At 37.0% G+C, this 15,904-nt stretch overlaps 1 protein-coding gene across 8 annotated transcripts in view; it reads right to left on the reverse strand.

The window, feature by feature from the left end:
- Nucleotides 1–1,353: 1,353 nt before the first annotated feature.
- The window catches only part of YLPM1 (YLP motif containing 1), a 36,119-nt gene continuing 21,568 nt past the window's right edge, over nt 1,354–15,904 (reverse strand). For 3 of the 8 annotated variants that reach the window (XM_048305484.1, XM_048305487.1, XM_048305482.1), the window contains 11 exons: nt 15,470–15,657; nt 14,807–14,869; nt 14,397–14,516; nt 13,941–14,117; nt 13,633–13,716; nt 13,318–13,401; nt 11,778–11,864; nt 8,712–8,763; nt 3,774–3,904; nt 2,142–2,321; nt 1,354–1,753 (listed from right to left, as the gene is read on the reverse strand). In XM_048305484.1, the coding sequence (XP_048161441.1) occupies nt 2,175–2,321; nt 3,774–3,904; nt 8,712–8,763; nt 11,778–11,864; nt 13,318–13,401; nt 13,633–13,716; nt 13,941–14,117; nt 14,397–14,516; nt 14,807–14,869; nt 15,470–15,657 (1,133 nt within the window). In that variant the 3' untranslated portion in view covers nt 1,354–1,753; nt 2,142–2,174. Of the gene's footprint in view, nt 1,754–2,141; nt 2,322–3,773; nt 3,905–4,076; nt 5,632–5,868; nt 5,993–8,711; nt 8,764–11,777; nt 11,865–13,317; nt 13,402–13,632; nt 13,717–13,940; nt 14,118–14,396; nt 14,517–14,806; nt 14,870–15,469; nt 15,658–15,904 lie in introns of those variants that run through there. The other 5 variants (XM_048305483.1, XM_048305486.1, XM_048305485.1 and 2 more) reach the window with 5 other exon arrangements.

Here is a 15,904-nt window from a genome sequence, read left to right on the forward strand (position 1 = left end):
TTTTGTTATGGAAAATTGAGTATAGACTGAAACTCATTTTACACATACCTGAGAGTAACTTCTCCAAAGTGAAGGTCACCTGAGTTCCACAGCAATACACAATACTGATTTCTTGTTAACTATTAGTTTCCCTTTGTCACAACAATTCTCCGTCACAACTCAAAGAGTACTTACTTATCAACATTTTCAGGAATATATATGCTATGTAAAGTACACGTACACAGAAAATGTACATTTAATACCTTCTATTTTAAAAATGCTGCAATCAGGGAGCCTAATTTTCTTGTATTAAACATACTCAGGGCATAACGCACATTCAGCTATTCCCCTTGTTTACTAAAGAACTTTTAATCATGCATCACAGACAAGGCTGAGAAGCAGGCAACAAACCAAAACATTAGAATGTTTTCTAACCCATCTATTACAACCATGCTCTCCTTTAACAACCTGAACTACCACCACACCAGAACAAGTTGATTTACCAACCTAGATGCAAAGCACAATGTAATCACTCAACAGAGAAGGAAAATTCAGGATTTCATTTTCTTTCCTCAGAAAGATCAGGAGAAAAAATTCAATTCACCATTAAAACAGCAATTATTTTCAGATTTAAACCTCTTGCCTGGTTACAACACTGTTAATGCAAAGCATTTGCTTTGAAACCTGGGAGGACAAAAGAAAGTTTTCATCAGCAAAACTGATGCTCTGCAGAAGTGATATCCCAGCATCTATGAAGAATCTGTATCACTTTTAATAGTGTGGACTGTTATTCATTTATCTTTTTTTTAGCAAGCTTAACACATTCATCAAAGGAATAGAAGGGCATAACTTCTGGTCTTTGTTACTTCTTTTAATGATGTATCTCTATGAGACAGTAGTCTAATGAATGGAACAAAATACCCTGATAGGGATCACTGTTGACTAAAAGACATAATAAGACCAAAACAAATTTTGTAGGCTGTCCTTCAGAGAAGCCTGTAGTACCTGTTTTCATGTTGAGCATTAAAGACAAGTTTTTCATACACTGCTACCTTGAACATTATAGAGCCACCCAACAGAATTCATACTCACGTAGTAACGAAAATTTGACATAATTGAGAAACTAGGATCCAAAAAATAATGATATTCCTGCTTTCCAGGAACATGAACTCCTAAAGGGCAGGAAGACCTGGGGTCTTAATGGATCTGTCTATGAGAAGAAGAGCAGGTGAAAAATCTAGAAGACAGGACACATTCCAGAACATGAGCACACGACATCTTCCAGGTAAGGATGGTTCTGAGCACTAACATATGAACACAGACCACATTTAAAATGTCAAACATAAACCATACTATATGGTCCACCGAGAACACTGAGTTTATAGTGAAATTTATTGTTCTGCTTCCTAATACAATAAGCTACAAGGTACATACAGTATAAAACGAGAACATCCACAGAGCAAAGGTGATAAACATTCTGTGATGGTACAGTGGAGGTAACATCTGTCTAATCCTTCCACTTTATCCCACAAAGAGCAGCTAAAACTACTGACCCTCCCCCTCCCTCCCCTTCAAAAATATTAAAACGTAAACTGTCTCTCTCACTTAGGAGCAGTGGGATTCAACGAGTTTTTTGAGGGCACCGGTTATCTGACAGTATCCCAAGAAAATTGCTGAAACTAAAGTAACAAAGAAAAACTGTGAAGGTGGGAGTGACATGACCCATGCAAGATGCTCATGACACCTTGGTTCACTTCTCCTCAGAGCAAATGGCCTGTAAAAAAAGGAAAAGTTTGTTACGTCATGTAAACCAGCAGTTAACGTGGTTAGAATTAAGATATAGCAAGCAAAAATCTGAACTCAACAGGACTAGTAGGCACACAGCTAAACTACTCTTAATGAAACCACAGGCTTCCTTGAAATAAGGTTGGGAGATTTGATAGCTGATAATCCTTCTCCCTTTATTGTCAGATGCTGTACAGAAGGGTGCATGTTGACATAGGCACAGCTGACACGTATTATACAAAGTTCCAAATCAATCCCAAATCAATTCCAAATCAATCCCAGCCCTGTCTGGGAGAACTCTAACAATGGTGTGAACTGCAGCCTGAACTCTCGAAAAACATCAAGGCTATCAACACACAAGAAGACTGAATATTTACCTTAAAGGCACAAAAATCCACTTAACCACTTTTTCATATATACTTGGTGCGGTTGAGGGCTCTCTCAGCAAGATGACCACTTTCATCTGTTATCTTCTCCCAGTCTGTTTGTCCAACAACAAAACCAATGGCCCTTTTCCTGTCTGCATCTTTCTTTTCTTCTAGATCTGCCCATCGCACCTACAGAGAACATCCTATCAGTACAATAATCTTTCAAGAAATCCTGATACAAGTCTAGGCTTTCCACTATAAGTAAGAGTACAAGAATACTAATTTCTACTCATTTTCCTTAGAACAAGTAAGTTTTTTGGGGTTTTTTTTTGTTTTTTTGGGGTTTTTTTGTTTTTCTGATAGGTAAAGAAGAGTAATTATTTCTAATTGAATATACAAGGTGTTCTATGGAGTAGAAGAAAGGTATAGATGATAACCTTTTTCCATTTCAGTGCTATAGTTTTGAGAATTGAAGTATAACTACTACAATTATTTCTCTGTTCAAAGCAATGCTTTCTGCAGGAAGAATTATCCAAGACTCATTTACTGTCTTAATTTTCTGTGAAATCTGTCTTTCAATTGCACAACGGAAACATATAGAAGATGACTATGAAACTACAGAAAGACAGTGTTAAAGAGCAAGTCAGCAAGGAATAAATGAATGAAGGACAGCTTTCTTCTCTATCTTGTGCAGTACATTTCTATTTAAATCTTTCCACTATTTCTTTACACTAAACTTTTTCATACATATGTTATTTACCCATCTTTACATCTCCATATCTACACTGCACCTCTTCATGGTAATGCAGATCCCTTGCATTTATCCTGTTCAAACATACACAGTGACACCCACAAAATGAGACACCGATGGGAGGGAGAGCAACAGGGAGGAAGGAGTGAGAGAGGCAACGAGGAAAGGCTGCAGTCCAGAAACTCAGCTGAAACACACCATTGCTGGACAAGAAAAAAGAGTAAGTGAAGGAGCTCTTCTTTACATACTGATTAGTCTCATTCAGGCCAGTGTGTTACTGGGGAACGTAGCCTTATCAATTTTCTGCCAGCACCTCCCTATCCACAGTCTACCTGGACTACTCCTGACATTCCTACTGATAAGAAATGTAAGCTTTCTTCCACCATCATCTCCTTTGCCAACGTCTTAAGTATCTCCATTTCTCTCAGGGACACTGTCCAGTACTACTAGTTTTCTATTTGACATTACAGAGCAAAACAATACCTGAACACCAAAAGTTAATTCAAATTACTTCTAGTGGCAAAAGCTGCTCTTTTTATTTTGGAGAAAAAAAAGTATTACCTCTATTACCTCTCTTTCATCTCCCTCTATGATTTTCCCCTTTTTTCACAATAGAATTTAAACATGTAGCATTTTGTATTCAGACCATGTCATGCCTAGTTAATCTGTATAATCTACAATTCCTAGCTTCGTTATAATTAATGTGTTTACCTCTGGAAGACCCTACTTGCAAGAATACTCTCTTACAGAATCTAATGGAACAGCAAAATGAAAAGCGAGTCACTGGAATTCCCATATTCATAGACATTGAATGACTTGATATAAACTCTCTTTCACAGAGACCATTAAAGGGCTATATACAGACAGTAAGTCATTTGAAAATTTATTACCCTTTTCTTTCCAGGTTCAGAAGCACGTGTATCATAGTCATCTGGAAGCTGCAGATAATCTTCCATTCTGCTGGCAATTGCTTCCCAGTCACGTTTTCTTTTAGTGCCAGTCCGCAAACCATCCAGCTTGTCTGAGAACAAACACAGAGCCTCAGCGTTAAGGGAGATTATTTTTTCTATTATTCACACAAACAAGACGAGAGTGGAAAACTTTTCAAAAGAACGAGCAGCAGAATTTGTACATCCAGCTTGTCTTGACAGGTGGAATGATGAGAGTTGAAATAAACTAGAGAAGACTCAACACAGTTTTCAAGTTTTATTGATCTTTCACGTCAACTGTGTGGCAATAACAGTGTTGTTATCTATACGAGGGAGAAAAAAGTTTGCTCCTCTGTATCTATATGGAGTCTGTCCTTACAAGTACAATATAGCCAACAACAGCTAGGAACCACAGATCCATCTTTCTATATTTGAACACAACACTAAAGCTGTAGCATTCTTCCCAAATTTGGGGATCAATACTGTGTCAAACATGGCATACATGCAGTATCAGGGAACAAGTGGCAATTATATAATTTAATGCATCAAAGACAAGTTTCGAGATACTGTTTCTGCTAAACAAAAAGCTCCTTGGAAAGCCTGATCCTCCCCTTTCTTTTTCTCTCCCCATAAGGCAAACCACTTAAAAAGTCTTCCAGGACTGGGAGGAAAACATCTCAGAATCTTTTCTTTCATGGTGTAAGAGGTCAGTCATAAATATTTGAGCAGTACATTTGTCCAACAGTCCTCATTTTCTTCTTTTTCTTATTGAACCGATACAACATGAGGAGAAACAATTCCGTTCCTAGGTTCTAAAATTTTGTTCCTCTTTAGACACTTATTCTCAGTAAAGAAAACAACACCTTCTTGAAATTATGTGGCAAACTGTCTTTGGAAAGGAGATGAAACACTCATTGTAAGATTATGAACAACAAAGCATGAAAAGGAAACCAGCTTTACAAGTCAAGGGAAATTCTGTTACTTCTGTCAACGTAAGCTACCAATTTATAAGCCAACAATTCAAGTATGTGTAGAAAGAACACTAAGCTTGGCAATTACATTCATTAAACCATTACCGGTGATGTAAGAAATATTGTTTCAGAGGTCACTGTTGTAATTAAATTCATCCACAAAAGGCCTCAGAAATAGACCACATACAAGGCAGCATTATTTTCTGGATAGCAGAAGATGATGTTCAAAGGTATGTACTTAAAGAAGCTCAGTTCAGAGATGAGTTTTTTTACTTAATATGGGAGAGAGAAGAGTAACAATGGAGATAATGTGAGGCAATGGTACTGTAGACATGCTAGTATAATTTAAATGCCATAAACTAATAAAATTATTTGTCCCTCATACAGCTGAAAACCTTTTAAAGGCTCCACCTTTGCCCCATTTCCCTGGAACAGATACAGAACTTCTTCTAATAAAACATTATAATCTCCCTGCTTCTTAAAATAGCCAACATTTAAGAAAAGTGTTCAGAATATTTGTATCTATTACATGATTTAGTTAAGGTTCTTCTTTTGCTCTAAGTTAAATCAGCCAAATTTGATGCTCAATCTCCACAGAAAGGCGCCACTCCCTCTAGAAGACAAAATTGATTTATACAATATTCCTCTGTTACTCCAGCACATAACGTACTTGCATTGTTTCTCAGTATTATGTTCAGTCAATGTAGATAATTTGTAGTGTTAAGTGTTTCCAGAAAAAAATAACATTGAAAAGGAGATCAACAAACTCATTGAGGAGCATTTACGAACATGAAGAAGTGAAAATTGAGGAGCTCTCTGTTGGCAAATACCTGTAGACAGACATATTCCTGTTGGAAGACAACATGCTATGATGCAAGTTCACCTCATTACCAATGTGAAAGTAAGTTCAGTCTCCCGCTCCCTGCTGCACACCAAACAACTGAAAACATCGCCAAGAAATCTGTAATGCTCAAACAGCAGCAGAGGAGCTCAGAAGCTGTTCTGAATATGCAGTTCCCCTCTGTCCCTTTTGTTACTGCTACACAGAATTTATTTTAAAATGTTATCTCCTTCCATGTTTGAAGTTTGTTTTTCCAGAGGGGTCTGCTTCCATCCATACTATTGTGGTTCAAGGTACATGTGTCATGCAGTAGACACTACACAAATGTCAAAAACCTGCCACGAAGGATTATTTCAGAATATTCTTTTCTGAAAATGAGACAAGGTGTCATTTTATAACACTGGTGCTTGTGATTATTTATGGCTGATTATTTAGTGTTAAACTATTGAACATCATTTTATCATTTCAAGTTTTAAAAACAACAAAGCAGCATCATTTTTGAAAATCCACAAAACTTAAGAACTCACCTTTAGAATTTTAAAAGTAACATCTGAAAGTAACTAATTTAATTAGCTCCTTCAAAACCTAAATAAATCAGTTCAGTTTTGCCCTTTTTATAAAAAAGCCACAAAGTTTTATGTAGAATGCCGTTTGTATTCTAGAGCAAATTTTACAATGGTATCAAAGTTCCAGCTACACCAAACCTCATTTCTCCATTCCTGAAAGTTTGTAGAACTTGCCACTAAGCCGCACCTTGAAACAGAGCATTGCACTAAACACTATAGTCAAATTTTAAAAGTGAGAGTCCATTACTTTAAATTTCAGTATAAGAACCCATGTGCACTAAGCACTGAGAAGACCCATGGGTAGACTCGCAGAATAAAATTGTGGCTGTGCACAGCATGTAAGGAAATGATAGACCACACACATACTCAAGAAGAATGTAAGAGTAAAGTAAATCTGTGCTAAAGCGAGAGCTCTGGGGCATATGTTTGGCAATTGTCACAAGTCAGTGTTTGCAGCTAAAGAACTTAAACTTTCAAGACATTTTCTGAGGTTTATTACAATCAGCAAGATCTTACTGTGCTTTCCTGTAACATCATCTACTCGGAGAGAAAACAAAAAAGCAAAACAGGACTCAGAACATCATTTTTGGAGTCTGCACTTACGTCATTCTGCAAATGTGTGCCCTCTGGGACTAACACAATAAACCTAATGGGCAGGCCAACTCCCAGGAAATAACTCAATTTTGGAGTAACAAATGCATCCCACCGTTTACATGCCTTTCCAGAAATAATTATAATTGGTCATCTACAATGAAGTCTTATTGTGAACTAAATATAGTAATTCTTACTCACAGACTGCAAGTGCTTCTAATGTATACCTTGAGCTAAAAGTCGTCTGCCCTGGCCAAGCAATTTTCCAAAGAAACTGCATTCATTACATAGGAATGCCTGGCTTTTTTAAAAGCTAAGTTCTGTCAGAATTTACTTTTAATCTATAGTCCTACATATATATAAAACTGAATCTAGAGGGTAGTTATAAAAGTAGAATTGTGAATACAGATTTAATAGGAAGCCCTTCTCAGCACTTGTATCTGTGTCTCACAGCAAGCTAACATCTGGTTTGTTAATGAAGTTGACTGTTAAAGGATTATTGCAAGTAACTTCAGCATAAAAGTGACTGCTGCTTGCTCCCCATTTTACATTTAAGTGGAGACCATATAAAAATCCCGTGGTTTACATTATGGAGTTTTCATTACGGAAGGAAATGCAATACAGTTCTTAATATAAACTTAAGAAAAAATCTTACATTATTAAAGAAATCATTGCTTGTAACAAAAATGCAGAGCAATCCTGACTGAATTGTCTAACTGCCTAGCTGTTTGGTATGCCAAAATCATTGAGTACAAGGTGCCTCTGCTTGTACTGCAGGTGCCTCATCATCAGTATAATCCACAACTATTTATATGACTTAAAAGAGAGCACAGCAGCAGAAGAGATGGTGTAGCTAAGCCCTTAACATCACAAGATGAAAGGCTGCTTTATGTAACCCAGACCTTCTAATGCTATTTCTATGGTGCAGTTGTGATTTTGGTTATTGGAAAGTAATGATGCATAGGGCTGTACCACACATGCAGAAGCAAACCTCAAAATATTAAGACATGCTGTGTCCCTTTCGGGTATTTGTGGCTTCTCACGGACATGATACAAAAATAGCAGTTCTGAGCAGACTGTCTAGAAAAAATCTTCATTTAGAACCTTTACTGTTCAGTAAAAAAAACCATAACAAAACTGATCATAATGACCAGAAACCCCTTTCCATAAATAATCCTTTCATCATAGGCAAAGTGCATGCATTTCTGCCTGAAAGTTGCTTTCGACTTTGACAGAATCCTAATGTCAGCACTAATCAGAACAAAAAAGTGCAGTAAAAACCATGCCCTTGTGCCCCTGGAAAGTCCAGTTTGCATACTACTAAGAAGAATTCTATTGCTCTCCTGGAACTGCGAAGGATAATGAACTTTTAACTTCTCAATGCCTAAGATGTTGAAAAGATCCACTGACACCTAATCATTCAGAACCAACTTCAAAGCATGCCAGTACTTTGTCCTCACAAATGTCAATTTTGGAAAGTGAGGAACATCTTCAATACAGTTCAGCTATGAGACATGTCTCCAAGAATGTAAGAAGTTACTGATGACACTTAGGAAAAAAGGTATGCAATATGAAAAAGAGTACAGCGCAATGTAAGTTGACTCTTTGCTTATATAAAAACAATAAACATGGGAAAGATGAAGAATATAAATACTGCTTTTTTAAAATTTTAGGGCAAAGTACTTTCCTTGAACAGATGGAACAACAATTAATGAGTATATAAAACAGTGATGATTAGGAAGTAGTAAAGTCTCTTGCCTCTGGCAGAAGATAAATTCCTTTTCTGTACAGACACTTTTGCAGTTTCAGACATGTATGAAATCAACACATTTATTTGTCTTTGTAAGGAGGCACAGTTAAAACAAAAATTCAGGTCTTGCAAACATCATTAGATACCAACTATAAGAAACAGGAAAAAATAAATACCCACCTAGCTTTGCCTCAGAAGTGTCCATCTCCCATTTGCTTTTCGGAATGTAACCCTAAATCATACACAGAAAGAAGCTCGGAGGATTAGAGAGAGACACACATGCATATCACTTTTGAACTGGAAACAGCATTACAATGGGAGTTTAAGGTATTTCTTTTTGTAAGGCACAATTCTCATTATCAGGTGAAGGAGACCAATTACTCGGTATTTCAGAACTTCTGCATCCACTTCCCATTCAGTGATTTTAGCAGCCCTTGCAAATCATTACAAGAGTGCTGCCCCCTGCAAACACAGAACTCCAGAATGAGTCTAACAGATAGCAAAGGCACTGTGTGCACAGTTACTGTATTGCATTATCCTAGGTGGCAAAGTTACTGCAACACAACGTTCAGGCATAAAGAATACCCAAAGCTTTACAAACACAAATGAAAAAGTTACGGTAAGCTTTTATGAACACATTCCCAGATTCACTACACACAGGCTTCACTTACTCCTTTCGAAGGGACATGCTAAATTCATGTGTGAGTGGTTAATCCACAATTAAACAATTTTTTTTGTTTAAATGAGAGTATCTCCTAAGTCACTAGGATTTAAGTATTATTTTTCATTTTAAACTAGTACTCTTAGCTCAACGATTCTTTTAAAACAATTTTTCCCTACAAATAATGTCACCATGTGTAATGATCTTTAGCCAGTTTATTCTTTGTAAATGAGCATAATGATAATAAATTTGGCAAAAAGGTTATTTATTCTAGTTAGCTTCTTGTTATCTTTTCTTTTTATATTCTTTGACAAGTAAATTGTTACTAAGCAACTCTCATTTCAGCTGTTCAGATTTGGTATAAAAGTACTTATGTTCCTCTGCAAACACATAAAAAAGCTCAAGGTAGTGAATAGAAGCCCTGTGAGAATGCCATTATTTTTAGAATGTTTTTAATAGAGAGGGAAAAGAACTACTCTAGAAGATTTCAAGAAGAAAATAAACAATCCACGAACCAGTTTTATTACACTAACTTCTTTCCTGATTTATTTATAGGTCGCTTCCACTGTGGTAAAAATATACATGTATTTGTTAATACTACGTGTTACGAAATTAGTGTATTCCAGTAAATTCCAGAGAGCCACACTGCATTTGGTTATGTTCAGCACTGCTCTTACAAAGTCCTTGAATGACCTTTTTGCTATCAAGCATATATCAGTGACTTGAGATTATCAGATCTCTGGATTTTCTTGTTTTTAATCAAATCTGTAATTAATGCAAACCAAGACAGTTTGTGCTGAAATATTGCCTTGTAACAAATAAATAAATGTCATGTATATACATATATTTATACTTTTAAACCAAGTTGCTCCTTAAAGTTTGCTCAGAAAGTTTACACCACAGCTAAAAGCCTGCATTAAACAAAGTGATGTGTGATACACTGGTGAGAACACTAAGTTAAATGTATCAATAATTCATACCATCAAGCACAGAAAAGCAGGAATTGTCTGAATGCTACAAACAATCCTATGGGAGTTGATAATAGCAAGAACAGTGACTTTGATGGTGTGAAATGGCCTATTGTGTGCCGAATCTATACAATACCCCGGTCCTCAAATAGGATAAGCAAAGATTCAGACTTTATCCTTTGGTACAAGACAGTTGGATTTTTCAAGGGTATCTGCCAGATGGCAGGAGCTTCAGACCTCCCTTTTCCCACAGGATTAAATGCAGCAAAATGAATTGCAGAACCCTTACCAAATGCTCTCAAAAAGGCAAGACATACCAAAGACAGTGTCCTGTTTCACTTTCTGTCTGACATAATTCTCTGAGATTAGCCATCTGACTGAATTCCAGAGATTACATACAGCAGATAATGCTTTGCTCTTTTTCATATCTTGTGAATCTGAACAGAACACATTCTTATATGCAGATTACTTTTAGTTATTTAATAATTTGCATAGTTTTCACCACCAAGCTTTCTCTTTGTCTCAAAGAAAAGGCCTATTGTTATATGTGCTGTACATTAGGACACTCCCCCGAACCCATAAACACATACATACACACAAATTTATGCACAGATGTCTCAAAAGCTAAAGACAACTTTCTCTTTTAGCTATAGCTCACGGAAATGGGACTAGCAGCCATATTCTTGTAACCATGGATGTCTTTGAAATGTTCTAACCACACTTTATGCAGTCTCATACTCTGCACCAAAGAATAATTTAGTAAAAAGAATAAATGAGTCATGTTGAAAAAACCAGACGTTTATTAGAATCCACTTTTCCTAAGCTTTTTTTAGATTCTGTATTTCAACTGCTTCCTGACCTGTCACCCCTGAGGAAGAGTAAATTTCCATCAAGGAAAAGCACTTTGCTCAACTCAGACATTTTTGGTTACTTCCTGTTTATTGAACTTTAACTGCTTGGTTGTGGGAACCAAGATTAGAGACATTCAACTCATCAAGCACGGACCAGTTGCAGCTCCAACACATACCAAGAAGTTACAGCAGGAAGCCTTTTGTAGCCTTTAAAATACATACCTAAAAAAGCCAGCCCTCAGGGCAATTCTATAACCTTCATTTATCCAAGAGACCTAATGCCTCACCTTGGAAATACCACCTGACAAACAAAGTCAGTCAACCGTGGCAGAAAAAGCAGTCTTCATAACTGTTGTCATACACTGTGACAGTTGAGGAGAGTTCTTTAGACACGTGAAAGGAAATAAGCTAAATTAATCTTTGCCCATTGTTCCCATCTCTCCACTTAGTGTAATTCTTAGATTATCTGGAAGACAGCACCTATTACGTACTGCAATTTAAAATGTCTCTAAGAGGCATGTTACCATGCTCCACTGACAATATTGTTTGTGGCACATACTCACATATTCTTAGAAATAAATTAGGAAGAAATAATATGATTTATCATTAAAGTTCTCCTAGAAATGTTTAAGTAAGAAACTACTAGAAACATGTGTATTAAGATCGCACTGCTAAGAACAGCAGTGGGTTGGCACTTGTAAGACTGAGATTCTCCCTCAGACACATTAATGAACAATTTGTTAGAGATGGCTGATGTGTCTCCTACCAGTTCACTTTCTTCCTCCTCTGCTGTGTCCTTCTTGACTTCTTCTTTCTGGTCTTCAATATTTGCATCAAAATCCTCCATCTCCACCTGTTCCAAAGCACATGCACAGACTTAGAAGGCATTGCCTGGCTTTTATTATTTTCTTTTTAACAAAGTAAGTAGAGATGTCCAAATTCAAATAGAAGAGAAAAGAAAGGATTCATCTCTGAAAGCATGATGATGCAATATATATGAATACTGTGTCCATTCTGGCTTTCCTCAGAAGCAGGTTCCCTTCTAGAAACAGAGTGACAAAGAATAATCTTCGCAAAGATTTTCTGGGGAAAAGCAAAAATTTTTCATTCCCTTCCTTCACATGCATTCCTTGTGTTACCAGTATCTGTAACAGCAAGATACTACTCCTGCTACCCACAAACTTGCAATCTCAGAAAAAGTTCTTAAACTTGCCATTTACATATAACTAGAATGTCTCTCTCTGCATAGAACATCTCTACTGAGCCTTTATCTTTTATATATTTTAGAATCACAGTAAAGAATAATAGTAACCACAGAGATCAGCATAATAAAATACATGAACGCTTGAAGCCATATATCATCTAATGCCATACTTTCTGGGCTCCACAGCCCTAATGGGGACTCATGCATATACTGTGGAATACATAAAACTCCCCAAGTATGTACATTTTTTTACATAATTTGCAAAACCTTGTAAACTCCAACCTGCTATTCTCTGAGCCTACTTTAGAGTGGAGCCTTTTGCTGTCCTCTTGAAGACTACTATTTTCCAGTACAAAAAATCTGGAGATTTAATAATAGCCTACTAACATCATGACAAACCACAAAGACCCTCTGTCTACTTAAGCAGTCCACCAGTTTCTATGGCCATCTCAAGAGCTGTTCTGACAGCAACAAGCAGCTATGTCTCATTCACAAAGACCATACAGTTAACACACTAATTTATTCCCAGAGCTCCTGACACAACTGCCAAAGAAGAATGCAACAGTAAGTAAGCTGACACACCAAAGATGCATGTCACGGCAAACTGCAAATGAAGTAAAAAGGCAATTGTAACCTTCTGCTACATGTTACTTATTACTTCATTCTCGGCTACATGTCTGTATTTCTCAAAACAAGGACTGAGTTCCAATTTATTTCCTTATCTTTCTTCAACTACTTTTTCAAAATATGATCTAAATAATCCAGTAACCTAGATGAAACTCAGCACTTCTTCCAAGAGTGCAAAGATTCTCTTTAATCTCTTTAATTGGTATTCAACAGTTGCTAAGAGCAAAATGACTTCAACTCTTGCTCAAAGATGCCTAAGTCTGAGCTTCAAAACGGTGATAAAAGGTAACAATGTACCTTCATGTTTGTGGTAATTCATAAGAATAATGGAATACACTTTCCTGACACAGTGATTCTAGCTTTCTACAGTGCCAGCTATAACTGCCTTGATGTGATGATATCTTTGTTTGCTTCGTATTTTCAGTATCATCATATTGACCTAATTTGTAGTTTTAACAAGCACAGAGATTCTCACCTCTTCGATAGCAGCATCCTGCAACAGAGAACGAATGTCCAAGCGCATCATGTGGCGTGGTGCTGCCTCCCAGTGATCAGACATCTAACAAAACACACACAAAAATGAAGCACCTCTAAAAGTCTAACAGATCCATTGGGGAATATTTGGTTTCTGATTGCTAACAAGATGTATCTGTACTTCGGTAATTTTAATGAATTCCATGAAATAACTACCAGTACTTCTTACAGGAAAAGCATAAGCATTATGTAGTCTATAGTTTTTAAACAACAGCAGGACCAAAAGCACAGTATGACTCCAGATTTATATAGTTACCCTGCTGATATCCTTCAGCTTGCGTCCATGAATATTCCTCTTGGAACACGTCTGGTTATCTGCACTCATTTCAGCTAAGTAGACCTAGAAAGAAAAAAGACAATATTAAATACTATAAATTAATTTTTAGAGCTCTTTTTCTACCTTGTGATACTCTGCAGTTTTAAGTTGTTTACTTTACAAAAGGTAAACTTGTAACTGTACACCACAGCATTTTTCCTGAATGTGGGAGACACCTTCTACTCAAAAGTTTAGAAACATCAGCATATGGCTGTTAGCAAGTTCAAATGCTATTTAGGCTCCATTACCTCAAACCCCTTTGTTTTTGCAGCACTCCAAAACTGTTCAAAGTGTCGCACTCTATCATTGATAGCATCAAGGATAATGAAGGGAAAGAAGCCGTCATCCAAGGTCTTTTTGAAAGTTTTGAACATGCTGGTACGATAGGTCTCTTCCATATCAGCCTCATATTCGTACTCCATCACCTTTACGAAGGACAAAAGCATTAAGAAAGAGGACATCTGTAAAATGGCTAATATTCAACATCTGAATGTCACGACCACAAAGTACACTCGTGTGAGAAAAACACCTTTCAGGTCGGTTTTTAAGAATTTGCTCATACCACCCTAAGTTATATTGGCTTGTTTTGAAAAACAGCCCAGAGACCTCTGCACCCTTCCCAACCCACAGACTGGAATTCTGATTGCCCTTGTTTTTCCAGTGTCTTGTTTCTTTGTCAAGAAAAGCAACAGAATTAAGACTACCTTCTTTTTAACTTTTTTCCCTGTATCTGGGTCTCTCTCCTCTTTCTCCACTTCAGTGATAAAGTAGTCATCCAGGCTGAGCACTCTTGGTGCAGGTCCTCCACATTCTACTTCCTTATCCTGGGAAGAAAGCAAAAAGAAAGCATGTATCTTTGCTGTAAAAATTCCATTCTGCTACACAGGATCTTCAAAATACTTTTGGCCAACATCAGTTCCCTGCTCAATACTCAGAACAAGAAGAGAGTAGTATCCCTCCTGCTTGCTAATAGTGGTGGAGATTCACACACCACATGAAGACATGGAACATGAAGTAACAACAGACTTGAATTCCAGGCAAACAGAAAGCAAACAGCAGAGGAAGCACATGTAAAAGGCAAGCAGCACTACAGAGCGAGTGCCTGTTTACATACCCTGATGAGTTTTGCTACATGTGTCTTTCCGCTGCCAGGTAACCCTCTCATGATGATCACAATCTGAAACAAAGATCATGTAAGAACATACGATACTGTACTACATTTAACAGAATCTCTTTTGCAAAGATTTTCTTCTAGAGAATTATGTGCTGTGAGCTCCCACTTTTGCACATCATCAAGCACTCACTGCCTGTTTTAGAAACCAGGAAAATGGTAGTAGTTCCACAGAATTCAGAATTTTTGATGTTAATCATCTCAGCAGTTTAGGACGCATGTTATAGATCTGGTTCAGTTTCACTTACTTCATGCATTCAACTGAATGAAACTTATCTAAATATTCTATAGCCTAAATTGTGTTCTTTCTTATATAATATAGTACATTTCCCCTGATACATCAAAAACCCAAGTGAAGACCTCAGAAGAGACCAAAATACTGTAATATTACACACTAATTTGCTTTGAGCATTCCCAGGAAGTTTACCTCTCCTGTGGACTCCTAATAGCTATGCTACAACACTCTTAGGCATTTGCAAAGGAACCAAGCTAATTTCCAGAGCTTCCTCAAACGTACACTTGTTCACAACATATTACATCCACCAGCATTTCATCTGAATACACACCTTGTAGAAACCGACTGTAGCTTTCAGAATGTATACTCACCCTCTCTGGCCTGCTATCCCGTCCTGGCGGCTTTAAAATATCATCTACATTTTTAGATTCTGGCTTCCTTTCTACTCGTGGAGCAGGTGGTGGCTGACGAGGCATTGACGGAGCAGAAATAGGAATCCTTTCCTCAGGGTAATTTCTACGATCACCTTCAAATTCCAGTGTTTGGACAGAAGAATTTTCTTAGTTCAGTAAAATAAAAAAATTAAGATGTTCATACCCAGCTGAGCTGATTTAAACAGACCTTCATTATTTTAAGTTAAATTCACAGCTATGTCCTCAAAATAATTAAAATTTCTAATCTTAAGCCTAATGCAATCACAGACAGTTTTTAGCAGAGTATATAACTGTTTCATTCATGATCTCATCACCACTGAGAAACAAAACTAAATGCCACCACCTAAAGAAATTTTCCTGAATTATACATTC

The sequence above is a fragment of the Corvus hawaiiensis genome, chromosome 6 (assembly GCF_020740725.1).
Source record: "Corvus hawaiiensis isolate bCorHaw1 chromosome 6, bCorHaw1.pri.cur, whole genome shotgun sequence".
NCBI classification, from domain to species: domain Eukaryota; kingdom Metazoa; phylum Chordata; class Aves; order Passeriformes; family Corvidae; genus Corvus; species Corvus hawaiiensis.